The sequence below is a fragment of the Sapajus apella genome, unplaced genomic scaffold (assembly GCF_009761245.1).
Source record: "Sapajus apella isolate SASKATOON/1434 unplaced genomic scaffold, GSC_monkey_1.0 scaffold83, whole genome shotgun sequence".
Classification (NCBI taxonomy): Eukaryota; Metazoa; Chordata; class Mammalia; order Primates; family Cebidae; genus Sapajus; species Sapajus apella.
In genome coordinates, this window is record NW_022437023.1 from 1027614 (window position 1) to 1054828 (window position 27215).

Here is a 27215-nt window from a genome sequence, read left to right on the forward strand (position 1 = left end):
TGAACCCAGGAGGCGGAGGTTGCAGTGAACCGAGATCGCGCCATTGCACTCCAGCCTGGGTAACAAGAGCGAAACTCCGTCTCAAAAATCAATAAATAAAAAGACAAAGACCAATCCCTTCCTGTGGCTCCAAGTCCTGGCCTTAGCCCCATCTCTCACCGGGGCCCCTCCTACCCCACTACAGCTGCACTGCCTGCCCCTTTCTGATGCATATTCACTGTGTTCCTTCCTGCCACTGGGCCTTTGCACTTCCCATTCCCCAGAGCTTGAAGTGTCAGTTCAAGTGTCACCTACTCCGGGAAGCCCTCCTGCCTCCTCCCTGCCTCCACACCCATCCCCTACTGCTCTAGCCTCCCTGGGAGAGCTCCAGTCTTGTATCACCACACCCCACTCTCCCACAGCACATGGCAAAGTTGCAATATAATTTAGGTAAGTGATTCAGACCTGCATCCAAACTTGAATTCCAAGGGGGCAGGGCTGTGTCTCCTTGGGGTCACTGTAGTCCCCCGGCATCCCATACAGCAGTTAGCACACAGCGCAGACTCAATGTCAAGTGGCTGAATGCAGCCTCCACACCAGACTGCTTGCCTGGAAAGTCAGAGGCTGGGTTTGGTCAACCACAGACTGGAGAGCCCCTTCCAGAGAAAACCTGCCTAACTTTGAAGGCCAGACTCTGAGGATGTTTGCAGCCCCAGGGCCTCCCTGGAAGGCAGCACTGCCTTCAGCACCTTGGGATGTTTTTGAGCCCTGGCTGCCTCTGCATTGTGGTGCCTGGGGGGGTTGGGAGCTGCAATCCCTCAGACCTCAGTCAAGCCTCCTCTGTTCTCAGGCCGGCCCAGCAGCCCGTGGGGCTGTGGGAGGAAGAGGCCGACTGCTCAGGCCAGGCCGGCTGCTCTCCATCTGGCCAGCAGCCTCCCCCCACTGCCCTAGGACAAGGGCCCCAGTGTCTGCTCAGCTCCTGGGCAAACAGCAGGCCTTTCTCTCCCTCTCCACTCTGGAGCCTCAGCTGTGACCCCTCCTTGCCCCCTCGGGAGGCACAGCCCTCCATGCATGACCTTTTCCTTCTCAATCATTCAGAAACAGGCTGGCAAGCCCAGCGAGGAAGCAGGTCCTGTACGGTGGGTGAACCCCTCCATCTCATCGTTCCCAGCTTTGGCCAGGCAGCCAGGGCAAGGACTGGCTGGGAGGGCCTCAGTCCTGCCAAGGTGGGGTGGGGTGCGGCTGGAGGCCAGGCCCAGCCCAGGTGGACTTGACGTCATTCGTTTCACCTCTGTCTCCCTCAGACAAAGCCTGCTCCTTCCTGCCTGGCCCTGCCCCCGGGGAAGTTTTCCACACCGCTCTCCCTTCCCAGCAGGATTACAGGGCTGATGCTCCCCCTCCCAACCCACCTTTCTTGTTGGCAGGTGAGGTGTCAAGGCCTGGGCATACTCACAGAAACCTGCCCCGCTTCCCTCTTGGTGCAGGGTCCACCTCCAGCGTCTGGAGAGAGAAAGAATGGCCAGAGGCCACCCCTTCTCTTTGGGAGCTCCTGCCAAAATGCCAACCTGGGCTTCAGGATGGGGTGACTTCAGAGGGCAACTGGGAACTGTAATTAGCCTCCACTGCAATCCCCAACCCAGACTCAGAACTCAGGGGGTTTGGCAGCTGAGCCTAGCCCCCCAGCCTCCTCCTCCTAACCATCGGGTATAACAGGCCCTCAAAAACTGATGACTAAACAGGGAAGGAGACTTGGAGGCCTGATTTGTGGAGATCTTGTTAAAATTTTGCCTTATACATGTCCTATTCTAGGTCATCCATTTGAAACAAAAATTCCGCCATTAGATGGTCATTCCTTTAGTGCTCTCTCTCTCTCTCTGTCTCTCCTCTCTCTCTCTCTTTTTAAAAGAATCCTCAGGTCTGGCTTGGCATGGTGGCTCATGCCTGTAATCCCATCACTTTGGGAGGCAGAGGTGGGTGGATTGCCTGAGCTCAGGAGTTTGAGACCAGCCTCGGCAACATGGTGAATCCCCGTCTCTACTAAACTACAAAAAATTAGTTGGGCATGGTGGCATGCACCTGTAGTCCCAGCTACTTGGGAGGCTGAGGCAGGAGAATAGCTTGAACTCAGGAGGCGGAGGTTGTAGTGAGTGCTGAGATTGTGCCACTGCACTTCAGCCCGGGCGACAGAGGGAGACTCTGTCTCAAAAAAAAAAAAAAAAAAAAGAAGAATCCTCAGGCCTAGGCAAATAATGGCAATTACAGGCAATATTTCTTTCTTTTTTTTTTTTTTTTTTTGAGGCGGAGTTTCGCTCTTGTTACCCAGGCTGGAGTGCAATGGCGCGATCTCGGCTCACCGCAACCTCCGCCTCCTGGGTTCAGGCAATTCTCCTGCCTCAGCCTCCTGAGTAGCTAGGATTACAGGCACGTGCCACCATGCCCAGCTAATTTTTTGTATTTTTAGTAGAGACGGGGTTTCACCATGTTGACCAGGATGGTCTCGATCTCTTGACCTCGTGATCCACCCGCCTCGGCCTCCCAAAGTGCTGGGATTACAGGCTTGAGCCACCGCGCCCGGCCTTCCTTTTCTTTTTTAAAAAAAAAAGACGGGGTTTCACCATGTTGGTCAGGCTGGTCTTGAACTCCCAACCTCAGGTGATCCACCCGCCTTGGCCTCCAAAGTGCTTGGATTACAGGCGTGAGCCACCACGCCTGGCCTACAGGCAATATTTCTTTTTTTTTTTGAGACGGAGTTTCGCTCTCGTTGCCCAGGCTGGAGTGCAATGGCGCGATCTCGGCTCACCGCAACCTCCGCCTCCCGGGTTCAGGCAATTCTCCTGCCTCAGCCTCCCGAGTAGCCGGGACTACAGGCACGCGCCACCATGCCCAGCTAATTTTTTGTATTTTTAGTAGAGACGGGGTTTCACCATGTTGACCAGGATGGTCTCGATCTCTTGACCTCGTGATCCACCCGCCTCGGCCTCCCAAAGTGCTGGGATTACAGGCGTGAGCCACCGCGCCCGGCCGAGGCAATATTTCTTGACTAAGCTAGGTGTTTTACAAAGTAGTCGCTTATGCCAGATATTTCCATCTGCCCCTCCAGCTCCTCTGCTCACTCTTCTGCACTGACTCTGTTCTGTGCCCCCAGGAGGCTGACCTCTGTGACCTAAATCACTCAGCTCCCTTATCCTCTGGTTTCCCATTAAGCTGTGCCAATGGGGGACACTGGTAAGAGACTGGAGAGCAGAAGAGAGAGAGGTGGGGTTATCAGTTCCATCAGGTCCCCGCTTCCAAGGCCAGGCTGGCAGTGGCTGGGCCTTGCCCTCTGGAAGGCTGTACTCCTCTCCTTGGCCTTTTCAGGCCTGAGTGGTAAGACCTTTCTGCAGCTGCCAGCTCCAGGGTGCTGCACCACCCTTGGTGCCCACACTTCTGCAACTCCATTCACTAACCTCTTTTTTTTTTGGTGGGGGGTACAGGGTCTCACTCTGTCACCCAGGCTGCAATGCAGTGGTGCGATCTTGGCTCACTGCAACCTTCGTCTCCTGGGTTCCCTCAATTCTTGTGCCTCAGCATCCCTAGTAGCTGAGACTACAGGTGTGTGCCGCCACGCCCGGCTAATCTGTGTATTTTTAGTTAAAGACAGTGTTTCACTCTGTTGGTCAGGCTGGTCTCAAACTCTTGACCTCAAGTGATCCACCTGCTTTGGCCTCCCAAACTGCTGGGATTACAGGTATGAGCCTCTGTGCCGGTCCACTAACCTCTCTTTAATCAGCTGTTGAGGGTGTGTTGCCAATTTCCTGAACACCTTTAGATACAGGTCTACATTTTTATTTTACACAGAAGGAAATGGAAACCCAGAGAGGCTGGGAGCTTCTCTGCCCAGTTAGTGGCTAGAGGTAGGACTGCAGTGATTTTGCTCCAGGACTTTTCCCTGTGACTGTGAAGGTGCCCTGGGAGGTCCTAGGTTACCTATCCTATGACCTATCCTCTCAGGGGAGAGCAGGAGGGGTCACCTAGTAATGGGGTGTCAGCCTGAGAAGACCTGGAGTACAGGCCCCTTGGTTTCAGGACTCTGGCACCAGGGGGCTTATTCCAAGGCCAACACCAGAAGGGGCGGGGGTCAGGCTTTCTTTTGTGCTGGTGGGAATCTCGGCAGGCAGCGGCTAGCTTTCATCTCTTGCTTCACCAGGCTAGAACCACATGTTGGAGTTAGCTGGCTGCATTCCTCCAGTCCGTTGCATGTGGTAGGTGGTTAGCAAACATCTGAAGGAAATAGATGTGGTATTGATGACTGGGTCATGGGGGTGGGGGGTGAGGAAAACAGAACCAGTTCTGTCTCCTTTATAGCCTTCCCAAGAAGCCGGGTGTGCCAGTGTGTCTGAGTATGTGGATGAGAGTATGCAAGTGAAAGTGTTGGTGTATGAGTGTGAAAGTGTATGAGGGAGTGTGTGTGTGTGTGTCTGTGTGTGTGTGTGTGCGCGCGCGCGCACTCCTGGGCCAGGAAGCTCCGTACATTATTCTCCCTGGCTGTGGCTAAATGGTTACTGTGGGCTGGGGTGCCTGCCCAGGGCGGCTTATGGCATGGGGAAGGAATTCTCTGGGAACCCCAGCGGGCCTGGTTTGGCACCCCACCCACGGAGGGTGACCCAGCCGGGTGGCTGCTACACTGAGTCAGCCCTTCTGGCCCGGCCTCGCCCCACCCTCTTGGCCCTGCTGTCAAATCAGGACTGCGGGGCAGAGGAGCCCTTGAGAACTCCTTGTTATCTACCCTCAACCACGAGACTATCTGTCTGCACAACTAGCTGGCATAAGAGTATGTTCTCCTACGCCTTCCAATCACAGTCAGAGAGGGCCAGTCAGAGCTTAAACAGTCAGAGCCAAGGGTGGCATCTGGGAAGGTGATGTGAACCCTGCTTACGATGAGGCAGACCCTGAGACCCAGAGAGGTCTGGTCCTTGTACAAAGCCACATAGCAGAGCTGAGAGCAAGTCTCCAGAAGGTGGAGGGGAAAGAAAGACACTGTTGGAAGATGCAGAGGTTTGGAGCAGCTTGCCCCTCCCCAGATCCCAGTCCCCTTCCCCAGCCCCAGTGTCCCCTTCTGAGTCAGGGAGAAGGTCTGGGCACTGATGCTTTGCTTTCCTTGCCTCCTCAGGCCCAGGCTGGATACAGAGTGTAGGAGGAGGGTTTCCTGGGGACCTCCTGCTGGCACTTGGAGCTTGGGGGTGATGTTTGAACATCTTTTACTTGTATCTATTTTTGTTTATAGGTTATACAGCCACATAGTCTGAAAGGTAAAAGTTTTAAAGCTGGGGCATGGTGGCTCATGCCTGCAATCCCAGCACTTTGGGAGGCTGAGGCAGGTGGATCACCTGAGGTCAGGAGTTTGAGACCAGCCTTGCCAACATGGAAACAGGGTTTCACCATGTTAGCCAAGATGGTCTCCATCTCCTGAGCTCATGATCCACCTTCCTCAGCCCTCCTAAAGTGCTGGAATTACAGGCGTGAGCCACCAAGCCCAGCCTTTGATATTCTAATTTACTTTCTTGCCAGCTACATAGGAATGTGCCCACTGAACCATATCCTAAACCAACACAGAATTTTTAACATAAGATTTCCTTACAGGCCGGGCGCGGTGGCTCACGCCTGTAATCCCAGCACTTTGGGAGGCCGAGGCGGGTGGATCACGAGATCAAGAGATCGAGATCATCCTGGCCAACATGGTGAAACCCCGTCTCTACTAAAAATACAAAAAATTAGCTGGGCGTGGTGGTGCGTGCCTATAATCCCAGCTACTCCGGATGCTGAGGCAGGAGAATTGCCTGAACTCAGGAGGCGGAGGTTGTGGTGATCTGAGATCGTGCCATTGCACTCCAGCCTGGGTGACAACAACAACAAAGGTTTTAAAAAGAGAGAGGGTAAAAAGTGATTATTTATTTATTTATTTTTGAGACAGAGTCTCACTCTGTCGCCAGGTTCCAGGTTGGAGTGCAGTGGCACAATCTAAGCTCACTGCAACCTCTGCCTCCGGGGTTCAAGCGATTCTCCTGCCTCAGCCTCCCAAGTAGCTGGGACTACAGGCGCCCGCCACCATGCCCAGCTAATTTTTGTATTTTTAGTAGAGATGGGGTTTCACCATGTTGGCCAGGATGGTCTCGATCTCTTGACCTCATGATCCGCCTGCCTCAGCCTCCCAAAGTGCTGGGATTACAGGCTTGAGCCACCGTGCCCAGCCAAAAGTGATTCTTTTACCAGTCCCTGGCCCCCAGACCTCCCACCCAGAGGCCCCTAAAATCACTGGCTTCCTGGGAATCATGATCACAGCTTCTTATTCTCTCTGGGAGAGGAGTCTTGGGAGGTGGAGCTGGTGGGTGCTGGGAGATACCCAGCCATTGAGGTTGGGGCCTGGGCCAGGCAGATTGGTCATGAGGGGGATGATGGTGACTCCTTGCTGGGCCTGAACTTGGCCCCAGCTTAACAGCGTTCCACTCAAGCCACTCAGAAGAGGTGTAGTCCATCAGTTCTTCCCAGTTCCTTAGAGCGTCTCTGGGAGCTCTGTGCTCCCTACCCAGGGACCCAGGCACCTGACACTCCAAGCTGGGGCTCCCATGGTCTCCTTGTGTATGTATCTCCTGATGTAGTTTATATACTTTGCCCACCTCTTTCTCCTTGACAATTCAATTCCACACAGATTTATTAGGCACTTGCTGTTTTCTTTTTCTTTTATTTTTTTTGAGACAGAGTTTCCCTCTTGTCACCAGGCTGCAGTGCAATGGCATGATCTCGGCTCATTGCAACTTCTGCCTCCTGGGTTCAAGCGATTCTCCTGCCTCAGCCTCCTGAGTAGCTGGATTACTGGTGCATGGCACCACGCCCAGCTAATTTTTTGTATTTTTAGTAGAGTTGGGGTTTCACCATGTTGGCCAGGCTGGTCTCAAACTCCTGACCTCAAGCGATCCACCTGCCTCGGCCTCCCAAAGTGCCGGGATTGTAGGGGGTGACCCACCTCGCCCTGCCAAGCACTTACTATTTTCCTAACTTGACCTGGAGACACAAAGTGAAGGACACAGCTTCCTTCATCCAGCTCACAGTTGGCTCAGGGAAGCCAACTCAGAAAAGACGGGGTATTTCAATCCAAGATGGCCCATGATACGTTCTCTGATAGTGGGGGAATAAGGAAATCTCTTTTTTTGTTGTTGTTTTTTGTTTTTGAGACAGAGCCTCACTTCGTCACCAAGCGCCATACTGGAGTGCAGTGGCGTGACCTGGGCTCACTGCAACCTCCGCCTCCAGGGTTCAAGCAATTCTCCTGCTCAGCCTCTGGAGTAGCTGGGACTACAGGCGCGCGCCACCACATCCAGCTAATTTTTTTGTATTTTTAGTAGACACAGGGTTTCACCATGTTGGCCAGGATGATCTCGATCTCTTGACCTCGTGATCCACCCGCCTCGGCCTCCCAAAGTGCTGGGATTACAGGCGTGAGCCACAGCGCCCGGCCTGTAAGGAAATCTCATGTTAAAAAAATCTGTGTTGGTTTAGGATATGGTTCAGTGGGCACATTCCTATGTAGCTGGCAAGAGAGTAAATTAGAATATCAAAGGCTGGGCTTGGTGGCTCACGCCTGTAATTCCAGCACTTTAGGAGGCTGAGGAAGGTGGATCATGAGCTCAGGAGATGGAGACCATCTTGGCTAACGCTGTCTCTACTAAAAAAAAAAAAAAAAAAAAAATTAGCTGGGCATGGTGGCAAGCACCTGTAGTCCCAGCTACTTGGGAGGCTGAGGTAGGAGAATGGCTTGAACCTGGGAGGTGAGGGTTGTAGTGAGCCGAGATTGCACCACTGCACTCCAGCCTGAGCTACAGAGTGAGACTGCGTCTCAGAAAAAGAAAACAATCCAAATTGGAGAATAATTTGGCAACTCCTAGGAAGTAATCCAGCAATGGCTTTCTAAGTTTTTACTCTAGAGCAGGGCTTTTCAAGCTTTTTGACAGGTATCCTCAATAATAAATATATTGTGACCCATAACACACATACCACACAACAGATGACTTTCACCCTACTAGTTACCCTGATGATGTATTGCAAACATTGATACTTTCTAGTCAATTTTGAGTTTTAAAAATGCTGATCTTCAAGGACTAAGTTGATTTCCTATTGCATTAATGGGCCTCAATCCACAGTTTGAAGGACACTGCCCCAGAGACACACATGCATGTGCACAAGGAGACAAGAATGCTTACTGCAACATTGTTGCAATAGCAAAACTTAGATAAGTATTTATCTAAGACCTGTCACCAACAAAATGGATAAAGTAATTAAGTAATTGTGTTGTGGTCAAGAAGTAGACTATCACACATAGCTATGTATCAAAGGATGCACGGAGGGTGATAACATTTATACAAGAATAAGATCCTGCAAAGTGATATCATGCATTGTTTATGGATACATTGAAATGCCATACAAACATAAAAACCTACCTGAAATGAAACCCACCCAAATCAGGATAGTGGCTGTCTCTGGAGGGAAAGAACGTAGTTGAAGAGTGCATGAGGCGTGAGGAGCTTCAACTGAATTTTTTGTTTGTTTTTTTTTTAAGACAGGATCTCACTCTGTTACCCAGAGTAGAGTGCGGTAGCATAATCACAGCTCATTGCAGCCTTAACCTCCTTGGGCTCAGGTGATTCTCCCACTTCAGTCTCCCAAGTAGCTGGGACCACAGGTGTGCATTTTTTTTTTTTTTTTGAGACAAGGTTTTTGCCACATTGCCCAAGCTGGTCTTGAACTCCTGGGCAAAAGTGATCCTCCGGACTCGGCCACCCAAAGTGCTGGGATTATAGATGTGAGCCACCTTGCCTGGCCACAACTGAAATTTTAAGTTTTAATTAATTAATTAATTTTGAGACGGAATCTTGCTCTTGTTGCCCAGGCTGGAGTGCAATAGCGCCATCTCAGCTCACTGCAACCTCTGTCTCCCCGGTTCAAGCCATTCCTTGCCTCAGCCTCTCGGGTAGCTGGGATTACAGGCATGTGCCACTATACCCAGCTAATTTTGTATTTTTAGTAGAAACAGTATTTCTCCATGTTGTTCAGGCTGGTCTCAAACTCCCAATTTAGGTAATCTGCCCACTTTAGCCTCCCAAAGTGCTGGGATTACAGGCGTGAGTCACTGCCCCCCCACCCTTATTTTATTTTTATTTTTGACATGGAGTCTCACTCTGTTGCCCAGGGCGGAGTGCAGTGGTGCGATCTTGGCTCACCGCAACCTCCACTTCCTGGGTTCAAGTGATTTTTTTGCCTCAGGCTCTCTAGTAGCTGGGACTACAGGCACACGCCACCACGCCCGGCTAATTTTTTTTTTTAGTCTCACTGACTCTTGCTCTGTCGCCCAGGCTGGAATGCAGTGGCACAATCTCGGCTCACTGCAACCTCTGCCTCCCAGGTTCAAGGAACTCTCCTGCCTCTCAGCCTCCTGAGTAGCTTGGATTACAGGCACGTGCCACCATGCCCGGCTAATTTTTGTGTGTTTATTACAGATTGGGTTTCACCATGTTAGTTAGGCTGGTCTCGAACTCCTGACCTCATGATCTGTTCGCCTCGGCCTCCCAAAGTGCTGGGATTACAGTCATGAGCCATCACACCCAGCCTGCCTGGCTAATTTTTGTATTTTTGGTAGAGATGGGGTTTCACTATGTTGGCTAGGCTGGCCTTGAACTCCTGACCTCAGGTGATCTGCCTCCCTTGGCTTCCCAAAGTGCTGGGATTACAGGCATGAGCCATCGTGCCCCACCTAAATTTTAATTCTTTTTTTTTTCTTTACCTCTAACTCTTGGAAGGCTAAATTTTAATTCTTTTTTTTTTTTTTGAGACAGAGTTTCACTCATGTTACCCAGGCTGGAGTGCAATGGCGCGATCTCGGCTCACCGCAACCTCCGCCTCCTGGGTTCAGACAATTCTCCTGCCTCAGCCTCCTGAGTAGCTGGGATTACAGGCACGTGCCACCATGCCCAGCTAATTTTTTGTATTTTTAGTAGAGACGGGGTTTCACCATGTTGACCAGGATGGTCTCGATCTCTTGACCTCGTGATCCACCCGCCTCGGCCTCCCAAAGTGCTGGGATTACAGGCGTGAGCCACCGCGCCCGGCCTAAATTTTAATTCTTAATTAAAAAAATGAAACCAAGCCGGGCGCGGTGGCTGAACCCTGTAATCCCAGCACTTTGGGAGGCTGAGGCGGGTGGATCACGAGGTCAAGAGATCGAGACCATCCTGGTCAACATGGTGAAACCCCATCTCTACTAAAAATACAAAACATTAGCTGGGCATGGTGGCGCGTGCCTATAATCCCAGCTACTCAGGAGGTTGAGGCAGGAGAATTGCCTGAACCTAGGAGGCGGGGGTTGTGGTGAGCCGAGATCGCGCCATTGCACTCCAGCCTGGGTAACAAGAGTGAAACTCTGTTTCAAAAAAAAAAAAAAAAAAGAAACCAAATTTGGCAAAATACTAAGATTTGGCAAAGTTGGAGGAAAGGTACAGCGCACTCACTGTGTTTTTATCTATTACTTTTTAAAATGTTTCATAATAATACTTAAAAGATTGGTGCTCCAGTAACTTAGGGAAGAGGACTTTATTCAGATCTTGGGAAACTGAAAAGGGGAAGTGCTAGAGGGAGCCACAGGAGCCCAGGCACGGGCGTATGAGTGGATGAGGTCCTGGGGAAATGAGAAGGGACATAGTCTCACTCCTGCCTGGGATGCTGTGCTGACGGCTCACGCTTCTCTCAGATGTTGGTATGGTACTTTACCCATTTAACAGATGAGGACACAGGCTGAGAGAATGTCTTCTAGAAAGTGGCAGGGTGGGGAGGTCTAACCAGGCTGTAAGAGTCAGAGCCTGCGTTCTTTCTTGGTCAGTCCATAGCATGGATCCTCCTTGAGGAGCAACGGTGGTGTCTACAAGAGTGGGAGGACAGCAAGTCCTGAGGGTCTGGTGTACTGGGCTCGGGTCGTAGGCTGTTCTGTGGGCAGTGAGGAGGCATAGGAAGGCTTCAAGTAGGGAGCAGGGGAGTGAACTCACTGTAGCTGTACCATCTGTTTCTTTTTTTTTCCTTTTCTTTTTTTTTTTTGAGATGAAGTCTCACTCTGTCGCCTAGGCTGGAGTGCAAGGGTAAGATCTCAGCTCACTGGAACGTCCACCTCCCAGGTTCAAGCGATTCTCCTGCCTCAACCTCCCGAGTAACTGGGATTATAGGCATGCACTACCACGCCTGGCAATTGTATTTTTAGTAGAGACGGGTTTCTCCATGTTGGTCAGGCTGGTCTCAAACTCCTGACCTCAGGTGAGCTGCCCACCTCAGCCTCACAAAGTGCTGGGGTTACAGGCATGAGACACCATGCCCTGCACCATGTTTCTTTTTTTTTTTTTTTTTTTGCGACGAAGTCTTGCTCTGTTGGCCAGCTGGAAAGCCACCACGCTCGGCTACCATCTGTTTCTTAAACTCTGGTTTTTGTTGTTGTTTTTTAACCGACTGAACTTTTCTTGAAGCAAATTCTAACTCAGAACCAAGCATATAAAAGAGCTTACAGTGGAGCTGATTTGGCAGAAGCAGGTGACGGGGGCCCAGAGCCCTCACCTCTGAGACCTCCTGGTTGGTGGAGAGACAGAGGTTCCAAGTACTCCTAGGCTGGGGAGGGGTGGGGAGAACCAAGGCCATGTCCTTTAGTCCAGAGAGGCCTGAAGTGGAGTGACCTCCATTCCTGGCTACCACACCTCATCTGAGTTATGGAACCATCTATATGGATGTCAGGGGAGGAGATAAGTTTTCAACTTGTCCCTCTTCCTCCTCACGGTCTGGAGAGGGGAAAAGGTAACTGGGCCCAGGCTGTCAGCTTGATCAAAGCCTGATGCCCAGCAGAGGCCTGACATAACAGGCCTTCGATAAATGCTTACAGAACGAATGCATATTTTTTCCTTCTAAGTTTTGGGGAAGATACAGGTGGCATGACTTCTGGGAGCAAGTGAAACTGTCCTGGGGGCTGGCCCTTCTCAGTGAGGTTCCAGTGATCCATGCTGTGGCTCAGTTGGTGTGGGGTGGTAGGAGAACACCAGGCTGAAAATCAGAGGCTTGGTTAGCTTCTGCCTCCAGTTGCCAGGAGCCTGCTGTGTGCTCTTGATGGGTGGTGCTCCTTCTCTGGGCTTTGGTCATCTCTTTTTGGCACAATGGACTGGATGAAGTTTCTCAAACTGCAGTTTGCAACCCATTTGGAACATTTAAAAAAAGCAATTCAGTGGGTTACAATCAGCATTAAAGCAACAACACCAACACAACTCAAATAGAATAGAAAATATCAGCGGGCATCAAAGGTCATAAGAATAAGTATTGTTTGGCGAAACTATTATTTTGCTTATATATAGATGAAGGTGTGGGCTGGTCTGCTGTGAAACTTGTTACTGTTTGCCCTGGTGAAAAACAAAACAAAACTGTAAAACACGGGACTTGGCGATCCTGGAAGTGTCCTTCCCTCCCAGGTTCCTGGGGGTCTTCGAAAGAAAAATAAAAAAGAGAACCACCCCCACCCCGCCACTGCCTGGGGCTCTTCTCCTCCCAGGGTCAGCAGCTGTCTCTTTGCTCTTAGCTGTCTCCACCCCTCCCCTAGCCTCTCTTCTTCCTGCTTCAGTCACTGAGTCCCCTCCTCCCTTTCTTCCAGGGACAAACGCCCCCCCGCAACTCAGGAAGTGGGGGTGGGGGGATTTGAAGGGAGCGAATGTGATCGGATGGAGGTGGCAATGGGCACCCTATCCTAGAAGTTCAAATAAAGGACTAGAAAGCAAACACCCAAGCACCGGGAAACAGAACAGAAAGTAAGCGAGCTGTGGACGCGGATTTGAGGGCAGGACTTTGGGAGCCAGAGCCTGGCGGCGCCGCCGCAGCGGGTCACTCCCAGAGGGCCGGCACCCAGACTTGGCATCCTTAGCGCTTGGGTGCGCTATCAACTAGCGAAGGTAACTTTCTGTATTTTTTTTTTTTTTTTTTTGAAAGGAAAGACAGAAGGAGCCAAGAGTTTTGGAGCCAACTCCTGGAGAGGGAGCGGCTGAACTGATTCGGAAGTTGGATCTCTTTGTACACAGGAATGCGGAGGAAAAAAAAAAACAAAACCCACCCCATTGCTTCATTTCCCCTCCAAGTCCGAGCACTTTCTATTGTGCAATGAAAAGGCTTTTTTCACGTTGAGAAAAATGAATCCCGATTTGGCGCTGCAAAGGGATGAGCGCGCTTCTGGGCGCTACCCTGCTCTCAGCTGGGCGCGGGGACCGCGCGGTGGCCGCAGGGTGGCCGCCGCCAGGGCGCTCCAGGGCGCGTCCTCCGCGCGCGGCTCCGGGGTAGCGCCCGCTGGAGCGTTGGACTCCGGGAACCCCAAGGGCAGAGAGCTCCCCACTACGCCTGGGCCTCCCAGGTATGGCAGTTCCGCGAGCCCTCTGGACCCAGGACTCCCCAGTGCGGTGCAGGACGCCTTTGGGCACCAGGAGGGCTGGCGGCGCATTTGGCGTCCGGGAGGCCGGGACCCGGACCAGCGAGGAGCGCGGGGCGCCGGGAGGCGGGCCGGTGCACATGGGTGCCGGCAGGCGGGCGGTTGGCGGGGAAGGGGGGGCGGGGTGTGGCCTCCCCGCCTCCCAGGCGGGATTTGCATGTATCTGGCGGCCCCAGACTTCCTGCTCCTTCTACGCTGCAGGTACGCGCGGGCCGGGCCGGGCGGGCAGGAGGGCGGCGGACGCGCCCAGACTTGGGCACCTCCTCACCCGGACCCCGGGCCGCGCCGCGCCGCCTCCTGACTCCCGTGGCCACCAGCCTGCCCCGGCCGCCCCAAGCGTCGGGCTCCGAGGTGGGACGCGCCCCTCCCCGCCCCCCGGACGCCTCAGTCCTCCACACTAAGCTTGGCCACGCGCCCCTGGGCGCCCCCCACGTCCCGGGCTCCCGAGGGCCGCAGCCATGAGTGAAATGTCCAGCTTTCTCCACATCGGGGACATCGTCTCCCTGTACGCCGAGGGCTCCGTCAATGGCTTCATCAGCACTTTGGGGTGAGTAAGCCTAGCTCGAGGGGGGCGCGGGCAAAGAGGGGGCGCCGTGGGCCTTGGTGCCAGCTGCGTGCGTCCTGCCGCCGCCCTCCGAAAGAGGGCCTGGAAGTCCCCCCAGCCTCAAGGAGCGGGGAACGCCTCGCCTCCTTCTTTTAGAGAAAGGAAGTGAAGTGTTTGCTCAGGTAGGACTCGGGTGCCCTACTGGAGTTGGCAGGAGGCGCCCCCGTCGGCGCAGCCTCTACCCTCCTGCGCAAGCCTTTTGAGGGGGCAGAGGGGCCAAGACTTCCTTTGCAGGTGGTCCACGGGGCAGGTGGGTGGCTGGAGACTGAGGTGGAGAAGGGCAGCCGGGCCTGGACGTGCCAGCTCTGAGGCCAGGGCGGAGCTGTGGGAGGTAGGCAGGCTCTGCTTGGAGCCCGAAATCCTCCTTGGTGCCTTTGAGGGGTCACACCTTCTCCTCACAGCTCTCTCCCTGTTCTTCCCAGCTTCGCAGGAGTGTCTTAGCCCTCTCCTTCCAGGCTTCCAGGTCCTGGCCAGCTGCCCCTTCTCCCCGCCTCCCCCGTTCAATTTCCTGCGCCGGTCATCTGGCGCCCTTGGGTCCCTGGTTCTAGCTTCTCTCCAGCACTTCACAAACATTAATTAATTCTGGCCACCACCTCCCAGGGTCTGGGCTGGATAAACAGGGAATCAATTCATGTCCCTGGAGAGGGCCAGGCCTGTAGCAGGGATGGGGCAGGAGAGAAATTAGGCAGAAAGGATGGGTTTGTCTTCAGAGGAGCAGCTGGGTGATTGGGAGTGTGGTGTGGTTTCTCCAGCCAAGGCCCAGAGCAGGGCCTGCTGCCTTTGTCCTGTTTTCAGTCTGGGAGCCTAGGTTAAATTGTCTCATCCTCCCAACCACATATAGCTTCCCTCTAGGGGACACCTCCTTCCTCTGCTGACCCACTCAGTGGGACCAGCCAGCCTGGTGGTGCCTCCAGGGGACTTGGAGGACAACCTGGCACCCTCAGCTCAGGACAGGTCCCAACTCACCCCAAGCCTAGGAGGTGGGGGTCACCGGTCTTCCCCAGCATTTCTGGGAGTTTAGCTTTGGTCTTGCTGGAAAGGGAATGGATCATGGGATTGGAGGGCTGACTCTGTCAGCAGGGAGTTCTCACCCAGCATTCCAGCATGCCCTGGTCCCCTTCTCGCAGAACCATCCACGTCCCTCCTGGTGACCTCTCTTTCACACGTGGATTCCCTGGCTACTTGTCCCCACTTCCACTAGATCTGACTTGTTCCCAGCTCCCTAAAGGATGGGGGTGGAGCAACATCTGGGATAGCATCTGTGCAGGCCTTCTCCAGAGAGCAGTGACTAGTCTCTGGCTGCCCTGAGGCCAGGGCCTGCACATAGTAGGTACTGAGTAAACACTTCTGATAAAGCTGAGGGAAGGAGCAGAGCGTGTGGGGGTTGGGAGGGATGTAGGGAACTATTGGGGAAGTCCCCTCCTAGTGAAGAGCACCAAGGACTTTTGGGAAATGACCACCTCTGTTGCTTAGTGCCTGGCCCGGGGCTGAACACACTGTGGTTTTTAAGCACCTGTAAGGTTTTTTTTTTAGACAGGGTCTCACTTTGTCTTCCAGGCTAGAGTGCAGCGATGCGATCTCGGCTTACTGCAGTCTTGACCTCCAGGGTTCAAGCAATCCTGCCTAAGCGCTCCCAGAACTAGCTGGGACTACAGGCACACCTGGCTAATTTTTGTATTGTTTTGTAGAGATAGGGTTTCACCATGTTGCCCAGGCTGGTTTCCAGCTCCTGAGCTCAAGCAATCCGCCTGCCTCAGCTTTCCAAAGTGCTGGGATTACAGGCGTGAAACACCGCGCCCTGCCTAGCACCTGTGAGATTTAACAACATCAGGAAAAACATCTTACTGCTGCTTCCCCTGCTCTCGTGCAGGCCTCACTCTCTCCCAAGGATTCCCTCTGTTGCCTCTGTAACTTCCTTCCACCTCGGCCCTTCCCGCCCCAGGAACTGCTTCCTCCACCCACCTTGATCTTGGGGCAGGTCCTGGCGACCTCTAGAGTGCTCTTCTATGACAGGGTGCTCCCTCCCTCTGCAAACACCGCCAACATCTCCTGATTTTCCACCAGCAGGCATCCATCCTCCTAGCATGGCTTTCTAGCACCGGCCTGCGCAGGTCTGCATCATAATTTTCTTTTTTTTTTTTTTGAGTTGGAGTCTCGCTCTATCACCAGGTTGGAGTGAAGTGGCATGATCTCAGCTCACTGTAACCTCCGCCTCCTGGGTTCAAGCGATTCTCCTGCTTCATCCTCCCGAGTAGCTGGGACTACAGGCATGCACCACCAGGCCCAGGTAACTTTTGTATTTTTAGTAGAGACAGGGTTTCACGATGTTGGCCAGGATGGCCTAGATCTCTTGATCTTGTGATCTGCCTGCCTCAGCCTCCCAAAGTACTGGGATTACGGGCATGAGCCACCGCGCCCGGCCCACTGCTTCATAATTTTCTGGGGCTTTTTCCCCACACACCTGGAGCTCCGGGTGCACCGCATGACTGCAGCCTGTCCCGTGTTCTCAGTCTCTTTACCTTTGCTCTTGTGTCGTTCCTGCCCTTTAGCCAGTCTCCACCTGGGTAAATCTGTCCCACCCTCTAAGGCCTAGTGCAGAGTGGCCTCTTTTGAGAGATCCAGCTTCCCCTACCTGCAGGGCAGAATTAACCCTTTGTCCTCTGTGCTTTTGAACTGCTTTGGACAAACCACTCTCTGGTGTCCCTCACATTGGAGGCTTCCCTGTAGGCCCATCTAATGCTGGGCACCTTGCCAGGATTAACACCATTCATACATTTAGCAGGTCCACAGGCACTGTACTGGGTGCTGGGGACTTGGTGGTGATTAAAGGAGCTGTGCTTCCTGCTTCCTTGGAACTTAAGAGTCAAAGAAGGAATGATTTGTAAGTGCTGTAAATAATTAGTCCAGCAACTTCAGGGTCACCAGGAAACTTGTCAGAAATGCAGAATATCAGACCCCGGTGCCCAGTCCTACTGAATGAAAATCTGCATTTTATTAAGATCCCAGGGGACTGGTGCCTCCTTTCTCAACTCTGGTCCCCTCTGCCTTTCCCAAGGATGTTGGTGCCCATGTCTGTGAACCCGGAGGCTGATTTGACTGAATTCCTGGGCTAACCCAGTGCCCAGTGTGTGGGTCCCAGGAGGTACCCAGTAAGGGCTGGATAAAATGCATTTGTTGAAGGCAGGGGTGGCCTTGGTGGGCAGATGGGCCAGGTCACCTGGGAGATGGGAAGGGGGCATTGGTTGGGGAGGAGGACAGGGCAGCCTTCAGAGCCAGAGCTCTTCAGTGCAAAGTGGAGGAGGCCAATTACAGCCTCCTGGAGAATTAGAGGTCCTGGTGAAGATTGTACATTAACTATGGGTCGGAAGGACCGGAGGGGTTCAGGGAGTAGACTCAGGGGTTCAGGGAGTAGACTGCCTGCCAGCAAGGGAAAGCAGGCCAATGCCACTGCCTTATCCCTCACCCCAGGGGGAGCAGCAGAGGCCAGGGCTGGAGTAGCTGATTAGGGCCAACAAAAAGTGGAGGATTTAATGTGGCTTCAGGCCAGTGGCTAGGAAGAACTGGCCTTGGGTACACAGGATGGACCCGTCAGGATCTCATGTCATCTCTTAAAAATCTTTTTTTTTTTTTTTTTGAGACGAAGTTTCACTCTTGTTACCCAGGCTGGAGTGCAATGGCATGATCTCAGCTCACCACAACCTCTGCCTCTCAGGTTCAAGTGAGTCTCCTGCCTCAGCCTCCTGTGTAGCTGAGATTACAGGCATGTGCCACCACGCTTGGCTGATTTTGTATTTTTAGTAGAGATGGGGCTTCTCCATGTCAGTCAGGCTGGTCTCGAACTCCTTACCTCAGGTGATCTGCCCACCTCGGCCTCCCAAAGTGCTAGGATTACAGGTGTGAGTCACTGCACCTGTTGAAGATCTCTTTTGAGTACCCAGAGGGGTGGCCCCAGACCCACAGAGAGTAGACTGGGGGAGTGCAGGTGAACTGGGTCTTGGAGCTGAGCTTTCAACATTTGTCAAAGTGCCTCTTCCCACCCACGGCTGGGCTTTGGTGCCCCATTTGGAGCTCCAGGGCCTGTGGACCTGGATCACCTGGGGCTGGGTGATCATAGTGGGTAGGATCAGAAGGGACCCTGCCTCTTACCCACGGGGTTCCCTGCCCACCTGCCAGCCTGACCCGCTTCCCTGGAGGTCAGGACCCAAGAAGTATGCGGGTGAATATAGAGAAAGCCCAGGTTTCCAGGTTCACGATCCCTGCGTCGGAAACCTCAGGGGCATGGCTCTCAGGAACAGTGTCAGTCTTGTGTTCCATCAACAACTTGCTGGGTGGTTTTCGCTTTGTTTTGTTTGAGATAGAGCCTTTGTCCCCTCGGGCTGGAATGCAGTAGTGCGGTCTAGGCTCACTGCAGCCTTCACCTCTCGGGCTCAAGCAATCCTTCCACCTCAGTTCCCCTCAGTAGCTGGGACTACGGGCATGTATTACCACGCCTGGCTAGTTTTTGTATTTTTTCTAGAGACAGGGTCTCCCCTTGCTGCCCAAGCTAATGTCAGACTCTTGGGCTCAAGTGATCCTCCCTCCTTGGCCTCCCGAAGTGCTGGGATTACAGGCATGAGTCACTGTGTCTGGCTGTTGTTACTGGGTGTTGCTGGGTGTCTGTGCTCTGGCTGTACCTGAGAATCTCCCAGGGATTAAAAAAAAAAAATCCACCTCCCAAGTCTCATGCCAGACCAATTGAATCACCATCTTTAAGGCTGGGGTCTGGTTGTTGGATTTTTTTTTTTCTTTTTTTGTTTGAGATGGAGTCTCTGTCACCCAGGCTGGAATGCAGTGGTGTGATCTTAGCTCACTGCAACCTCTGCCTCCCAGGTTCAAGCGATCCTCCTGCCTCAGCCTTCCAAGTAGCTGGGATTACCCATGGGTGCCACCATGTAGGGCTAATTTTTTTGTATTTTTAGTAGAGACAGGTTTTCACCATGTTGGTCAGGCTGGTCTTGATCTACTGACCTAGTGATCTGCCCACCTCAGCCTCCCAAAGTGTTGGATTACAGACTGAGGCACCCTGCCAGGCCTGGGTGTTGGATTTTTAAAAAGCTCTCCAGGTGATTTTAATGAGTACCTGGGGCCTGGATCCCTATCTGGGGGCCCTCCCAGGCTGACAGTCTGTGAGGAATGCCTGCCTGCTGGGTCTACCTGCCCCTCAGCCCAGAAGGCCCATCTCTTTGTCCTCATCAGACTTTATAATGTCATTCAACAAACATTTATTAAGCATCTACCATGTGCTAGGCAAGGCACTGTTTTAGGCACTGGGGAATCAGTGGTAATCAAGGCACAGGTCCAGCTTGTTCCATTCTGTGCAGTGGGGCCCTTTGAGCCGAAAGTCTCTGAGACACATGTAATTCCAGGAATGTGAGACTGCCCCTCCTATGCGGACCGCATTCCCTGGGTGGATTTCAGACCTGCCTTGGCTTTCATTTAGCTATGATTTTACTGGAAGGAGATGTTAGACTTCTGTACCCCAAGGCAGAGTCTTGGTCTCAGCCTAATCCATGCAACTCATGTTTTGAAAAAAAAATATATATTTTCAGATTAAAAAATATATACATTCCATGGAGAAAATGTGAAAAACTGAAAAAAAAACACAACAACTGTAACTTACATTAACATTCTCTAAGTGACTTACATTAACTGTGACTTACATTAACATTCTCTATGACCTTCTAGCCTTTTTTTTTTTTTTTTTTGAGATGGAGTCTCGCTCTGTCACCCAGGCTCGAGTGCAGTGGAGCTATCTCAGCTCACTGCAACCTCCGCCTCTCAGGTTCAAGTGATTTTTCTTCCTCAGCCTCCCGAGTAGGTGGGACTTCAGGTGCCCATCACCATGCCTAGCTAATTTTTGTATTTTTAGTAGAGATGGGGTTTTACCATGTTGGCCTGGCTGGTCTTGAACTCCTGACCTTGTGATCCACCCGCCTCGGCCTCCCAAAGTGCTGGGATTACAGCCCTAAACAACTTTTTTTTTTTGAGACAGAATCTTGCTCTGTTGCCCAGGCTGGAGTGCAGTGGCACAATCTCAGCTCACTGCAACCTCCACCTCCAGGGCTCAAGCAATTCTCCTGCCTCAGCCTCCTGAATAGCTGGGACTACAGGCTCGTGACACCAAGCCCGGCTGATTTTTTTCTGGGTGAGACGGGGTTTCACTGTGTTAACCAGGATGGTCTCGATCTCCTGACCTTGTTATCCGCCCACCTCGGCCTCCCAAAGTGCTGGGATTACAGGAGTGAGCCACTGTGCCTGGCCACCTTAATTTATTTAAGCAACTCTAGTATTCAGCATTCAGGCTGTTTGTAAATTTTTGCTTTTATGAACCATTTGCCCTGAACATCCTAGTCCATACATGCCTGAACACTTGTCTAGTTACAGGTATCCTCTCAGGTAATAAGTTTCCAGAAATGGAGACCAAAGACAAGGTACACCTTTACCTCTTAGGCTTTCTAATGTTTTGTGTTTCTGTGGTGGTGGAGGGGTGTAGGAACAGAACTTGTGCCACAGAGGGTCAAACCTGATTCATGTCATGTGTAAATGCTGCACTAGCAGGTGAGGAGTAAGACTAGCCTCTGCCCTTGAGGTTAGGTTGTGGAGGTACCAGGCACTTCCCTGGCAGTGCAAGGATGTGCTGGAGAAGGGATGAAGTGGAGAGAGGGTGGTGTGGGGGTTGGCTCAGCCTAGAATCAGGGCCACACGTTCACCTTGGGACTCCAGGGTCTCCGGCTGCATCCAGCTCCTCTGCCTGAATCCTGCTGGCCTGAAAGAATCCTGCTGGAGCCACTTGCTCATACTCTGTCCTGCCCTACATTCCTGACCCCACATCCTCTCCCTGGCTTGGTCCATTGGGGCGGTGGCTTGGGTTGGGGGTGGGGACACATGCTGAGTTTTAGGGTGGGGCCACACCAGCTTTCTGCTTTCGGGGAGGTTTCTGGGTTTCGATGACCTCTGCACACATGCCTGGAGTCCCTGCATGTCCACCTCCAGTCCTGCTCTCTAAACTTCACCCCGTGTGCAGCTGGGACACCCCTCTCTGGGAGTGGGGGCTGTGTGAGGGGAGGGGAGGAAATCTGGGGTGGGGGAAGGAGGAAAGCAGAATCCAGATCTCCACTAAGTTCATCACAGGCCTCCGAATGTCAGCTCTGAACCCCTGGGTACGTCAGGCTGGTCACACGAAAGGTGCCAGTGGCACCCAGCATTCGTACCTGCAGTCACAATTCCCTGCAGTCAGGACCCTGGCTCAGAGAGCTTGGGGCCGAGAAGCAGGAGCCTGAGGAGAGGAGGTTGCAGGGCCTTTCAGACCAGGGACCAGGATAGAAGTGTGGGTGCAGAAATGAGGCTGGGCGTTCACAACACAGCGAGTCCAGGGTGTGGGCTGGGGATGGAACTGGGTGGAGCCCCATTACTGAGGGATTTCCAGTTGGGGAGACAGGCAGGAGAGACTCATTGCAGAGCCTTCAGTGAGGGAGTAAAATGATCAGAGTGGTATGTTTTTTTGGCCAGCAGGTGGACAGAGCCAGAAGGGGCAGTGAACACAAATCTCAGTCCAGGAGCAGCTGCAGGTGCTTGAGGCAGACACCTGTGCATATTTGGTTAGCAAATCACTCTCCCCATCATTCAGCCAGCCAGCCAGCCATTACCCCTTCCTGCACGGTGCAGGACAGCCCTCTTCTCCAGTAGAAATCTAGAAATAGATAATGGGGGTGATATAGGTAATGGGAGGGAGAATTAAGTCTGTGACTCAAAGATGATGATGATGGTGATGATGATGGCAATGGGTAGACTTTACAGATCACTTCCATTGGGTGGCTCTGGCCTTTATGAATGCTATCACAGCCTGAGGCGTAAATATACTTAAGAAAAAGTAGAGAGAACCTTTTAGAACACCGATTTGCCTACCACCTAGAGTTAATAATTGTTTACAGTGGTCATATTTGCTATGTGTATTTTTTGCTGAGGTATTTTATGAATAATTATATACATTGCATCTTTTTCACCTCTAAGTATTTTATTATGCATCCCTATGTAACTACAGTGCTGTGATCACACCAATTAATAGTTTTCTAATGGCATTCAGGACCCAATCCATAGTCAGATGTGCCCATTGTCCTCAGTGGTATGATCAGAGTTCACTGTAACCTTGAACTCCTGGACCCAAGTGATCCTCCTGCCTTGGCCTTTTTTATTTATTTATTTATTTATTTATTTATTTTGCCTTGGCCTTTCAAAGTGCTGGGTTGTGCCTGGCCTTAGTCTGTGTTTGACTGACGATTGGTTTCTTTCTTTTCTTTTTTGAGACAGAGTTTTGCTCTTGTTGCCCAGGCTGGAGTGCAATGGTGTGATCTTGGCTCATCACAACCTCCGCCTCTTGGGCTCAAGCAATTCTCCTGCCTCAGCCTCCTGAGTAGCTGGGACTACAGGTGCACACCACCACGCCTGGCTAATTATTTGTATTTTTAGTAGAGATGGGGTTTCACTGTGTTAGCCAAGATGGTCTCGATCTCCTGACCTCATGATCCGCCCGCCTCGGCCTCCCAAAGTGCTGGGATTACAGGCATGAGCCACTGCCCCCGGCCAGTTTCTTTCTTTTTTTTTTTTGAGATGGAGTTTCCCTCTTGTCGCTCAGGCTGTAGTGCAATGGAGCAATTTCAGCTCATTGCAACTTCTGCCTCCTGGGTTCAAGTGATTCTCAGCCTTCTGAGTAGCTGGGATTACAGGCGCCTCAGCCTTCCAAGTAGCTGGGATTACAGATGCCAGCCACCACGCCCAACTAATTTTTGTATTTTTAGTAGAGACGAGGTTTCACTATGTTGGGCCAGGCTGGTCTTGAACTCCTGACCTCAGGTGATCCACCCACACCTCCCAACCCCTGCCTGGCCTGACCATTGGTTTCTTTAAATTAGGATCCTATCTAGGTCCTCAAATTACATTTGATTCTTATGCCTCTTCAGTTTCCTTTAATCTAAAACAGCGCCCCGCCCCCATCTCCTTTCCCACCGTGAACACTGAATTCTGGCAAGGCAGGGTTATGCTATAGGCTGCCTCACTTGCTGGATTGATTTGTCAGGGCTGCCTTTGCTGCTTTGTTTCCTAGAGAGCTCTGTGGAGGTCTGGAGCCAGGGCGAGCAGGCCTGAGGGTCTGCTCTGCCGAGGGTCCTACAGCTTGTTACTCTCTCAGGTGAGAAAGACTGAGAGTCCAGTTCTGGGTTATGGAGAATGGGAGACAAGCCTGGGGCTGGCAGGGCTTGAGGCCATGGGGGGCTAGCAGCCCATGGCTGTATCTTTTCTTCCTCTCTTCCCAGCTTTCCCTCTGGTCTCCTGCTCCCTGTCTCCTTGTCCTTACAGATATGTTCTCCCATGCACCCAGCACTGCTGTAGAGACCCCAGGACTTGTCAGAGAGCCCGCCTGCCCCTTACAGCCAGAAACCCAGGCCTGTGGCAGAGGCAGGCTGGCACACTGGCCCCGACCTTTATTTCTACTGAGTTGTTCTTGCTATCTCCATTCTTCCCGGAGAGACTATTGGGGTTCTCTGCATGTGCAGCTTATTGTCCTTTCTAGACTTTAAGCTTTCTGAAGGCTTTAGCCGTGCTTGTTTTAAAATTCCATATATTCCATATACTGCCTGGCCCCTTGGTTGGCACAGGATGGATTCTTGGTAAAGATATGTAGAGGCAAAGAAAGTAGTTGCTTTTGCAGGGATGCAGGAGTTAATTTCTTTTCTCTGATGAGCCAGGAACCCCAACCAGTGAATCTGGGTTCCTCTCTTAACATTCCTGCCTCACCTCTGGCTAGTAGGTGTGACATTGGATATCTGGGGAAAAGGCCCCCCAGGCCTCCCACCCACCACCAACCCAGTGTTCAGACAATGCCTGCTGTTGGAGTGGCCACCTTGGGGCTGGCCTGGATCTGTGGAGTGGTGGCCAGTGTCGAGGGCTGTGAGTCAGAAGACCTGGATCTGGAATTTGCTGTTCCATTAACTTGTGTGACCTGGGCTGGTCAGTTTTCCCTCCATGCCCCAGGGACAGTTTTCTCATCCACAGCTGGATGGAGTGGGGGTTGTTCAGGGTCCCTCGGGGATCTCCCCAGTCTGTGACTCCGCCTCCCATGGTGCTCTGATGGTGGCCAAGCTGGTAGGTGCAGGTTTTGAGTCAGGCTCCTTGATAGTCACGTGCCCCACTTCTATCTAGCTCCCTTCCTCCTTATCTAATCTTTCCAGACAGCACTGCCCCGCCCTGCTGCCTTTCCCATGGTGCCCACCTGGATCTCCAAAATCCACGCTGGGTATGGGGCCACCCAGGTCCTGGAATGCAGCTGTCTTCCTTTCCTACCTCAAATCAAGGCCTTGGTGTGTAGATCCCGTGAGCATTTCAGGGACTGTGCCCTCCTCATACCTTAGAACAAACTGTCAACCAGCTCCTCTCCAGAAGGCCCAGGACGGCTCTGCCTGCCCACAGGCCTCCAGCCAGGACCCTTTCCTTGTGGCCCCATCCTCCTGTCCCCTCTGCTGTTCAGACTGGTCTTGTGCCTCCCAGTGGATGAAAGGCGCACTGCAGGGACTGTCCTCTGGGCTCCTGAGCCCACAGGTGTCGGCCAGGAGCTGGGCTGGTCCTGAATGGAGGGGAGAAGGGGACACACAGGTGTAGACAAGGCCCCTGTCCTCCGAACTCAGCATGGTTGAAGGAGATCCCGGAGGGTTGGGACCACACCCAGCACACTGTAGGCACGCAGTGAGGTTTGTTGAGTAGGTGGAGACCTGGGTTGTGTTTGTGCCATTCTCTGAGCCACTATGTGCCTTCGGGGTTCGGTCCACTCTGTGGGCCTCACACTGGACTATGGTAAGAACGCAATGAGATACTGGATGTAAAAACGATTGATAAACTACAGAGTTCGAGCGATAGAAGGACAGTTTTTCTGTGATCTTGGTTGGAGTACCACCGGCCCCTAGGTGAGGGACGATGCCGGTGGTGGGCGTGGGCAGGGAGCCACGCGGGAGCCTCAGCTCGGCCTTGAGATGGCAGGAGTGGATTGGGGCTTCATCCTAGTAGAGGCTGGACGGTGAGAACGGCGGGCTGGAAGAAAGTGGGCTGGAACAGGCCCTTTCCGAGGCCCGTGGGCGGAGGGACCTTGTGGGGAGGCGTTCGGGAAGGGGTTGAGGCGACGCGGCCACTTTCCCCTGGAGAGCGCGGCTGTGGTTTCAGCGCTAGGTGCGCACTCAGGAGGGCACCTGCGGCCCAGCTAGTTTGATAAACACAGGTGCCCGCCATGAGGAAGAGTCGGGGTGGGGCGCTAAGGCCAGGGACATCGGTGCCAGCGGGTAGGGAGGGTCCCCCGGGGCCGTCCTCCGCGGGCAGCCGAGCCGGGGAGAGCAGGAAAGCGCGGGCGCAGCAGCACATCACCCGCCCCGCCCCCGGGCGCGCCTGGCGGAGGCGCGGCGTCCTGGCAGCGGTCGGCAGTAGGAGGCAGGCCGGGGCGAGGCCGCGCTGGCCCTCCCTTGGTGGCGGCGGCGCGGCGGAGGAGACGGCTGCACGTGGGACGGCGAGTTTCGCTCCGCCGCGGGGGCGGGGGCGGGGCCGGACGCCCCGAGCTCGCGGGCTGGGCCAGGCTGGGGGGCGGGGCCAGAGCGCGTGGGGCGGGGTGGGGTGGGGCCAGAGCGCGTGGGGCGGGGCGGGGCGGGGCCAGGGAGGCCAGACCCGCTCTCTCCAGAGCCGCGCGGACCCAGAACCGCTCCCTCCACGCAGCGACGTGGACGTCTCGGTCTCGCCGGGTGGAGCTCCATCAAAATTACCTGACTTGTGTCCCGGCCGTGGAGCCACCCTCTGGCCCCAGGTCTCCCCACAGCTCATCTGATAAGAGCCTTTCTGCTGATGTGTCAAATGACTTCACCCGACGCTTCCTCCCGTCCCGACCCCCTCCCGCCGGAGATCACCTTCTTGCGATCCCTCAGGTCTAATGAGTATTCACGGAGACATGCGGGAGGACCGCTTGGGGGCACGGTGGGACCCTGGGAACATCTGCCCAGGGCCACCTTCTTTGCCTACATACATCAGATGGGGGCTGCGCTAAACACTAGCTGGAGAATAAAACAAGGAAGGCAAGGTGGCAAGGTGCAACCCCTTGGAGGTTCTTGGGGGGCACAGAATGGAGCCTAATATTCCCAGATGATGCCTGTTTTGCTGATCCTCGCGGACCCAGGAGGAAATGCCAAAGGCCCCATCTCCTGCCTCCCAAGTCCTCACTCCTGACCGACCCTCCCTTCTTTCCAGAGCCCTCTCCAGGGCTTGTTTCTCTCCTCCAGTCCCTCACACAGACCATTCTCGCCTGCTCAGCTGCACATCTGGGATGTCTTCCCTTCCCAATCTTGTTTGAATTCCCCTCGGGAGGCCATGCTCCCCTCATGACCAATCCCTCTCTTCTCTAAGTGGCTTCCGGATTTTTTTTTTTTTTTAGATGAAGTTCTGCTCTTGTTGCCCAGGCTGGAGTGCAATGGTGCGATCTTGGCTCTCCGCAACCTCCACCTCCCAGGTCAAGCGATTCTCCTGCCTCAGCCTCCCGAGTAGCTGGGATTACAGGCATGTGCTACCATGCCCGGCTAATTTTGTATTTTTAGTAGAGATGGGTTTTCTCCATGTTGGTCAGGCTGGTCTCCAACTCCTGACCTCAGGTGATCCGCCTGCCTCTGTCTCCCAAAGTGCTGGGATTACAGGGGTGAGCCTAGTGGCTTCTGTTTGCACTCCCTGCTTTGCAGACTGCCGGGCACTGGGATGGGGAGGGGCTGAGTTGGAGACGCGGGGCTTCAAAAGCTGTGCCAGCGTGGGCAGGGACAGATGGACATCCACCTAATGACCGCGTGGGCTTGTCCAGAGGGGTGAGGAAAACACTTTGGCCCCTGAATTTGCATGTCTTTCCTTCATTTGTGACCCAGACAAGGAGTTTGGAGGAGAGGCGTGGAGGGGTCAGGAATGAGGATGGGTTTTTTTCGTCAGACAGGCAGTCTCTGAGGAAGGGGACTCTGCAGCCTTTTCCTCTTCCCCCCCACCTTGTGTGCTGGTCAAGATGGGAGCTGTGGG

At 53.3% G+C, this 27215-nt stretch overlaps 1 protein-coding gene and 1 long non-coding RNA gene across 5 annotated transcripts in view; both read left to right on the forward strand.

The window, feature by feature from the left end:
• Nucleotides 1-11451: 11451 nt before the first annotated feature.
• LOC116533623 lies at nucleotides 11452-13200 on the forward strand. 2 transcript variants are annotated; one of them, XR_004261372.1, is made up of 2 exons: nucleotides 11452-12971; nucleotides 13009-13200. It is a non-coding gene; the product is annotated as an uncharacterized LOC116533623 (long non-coding RNA). The 2 variants fall into 2 exon arrangements; XR_004261371.1 differs by having other exon boundaries at nucleotides 11468-12830.
• A 107-nt stretch (nucleotides 13201-13307) lies between these two features.
• The window catches only part of ITPR3 (inositol 1,4,5-trisphosphate receptor type 3), a 75761-nt gene continuing 61853 nt past the window's right edge, over nucleotides 13308-27215 (forward strand). For 2 of the 3 annotated variants that reach the window (XM_032253423.1, XM_032253421.1), the window contains exons 1-2: nucleotides 13308-13423; nucleotides 13700-14045. In XM_032253423.1, coding sequence (XP_032109314.1) covers nucleotides 13957-14045 — 89 coding nt within the window. In that variant the 5' untranslated portion in view covers nucleotides 13308-13423; nucleotides 13700-13956. Of the gene's footprint in view, nucleotides 13424-13699; nucleotides 14046-27215 lie in introns of those variants that run through there. The other variant, XM_032253422.1, reaches the window with a different exon arrangement.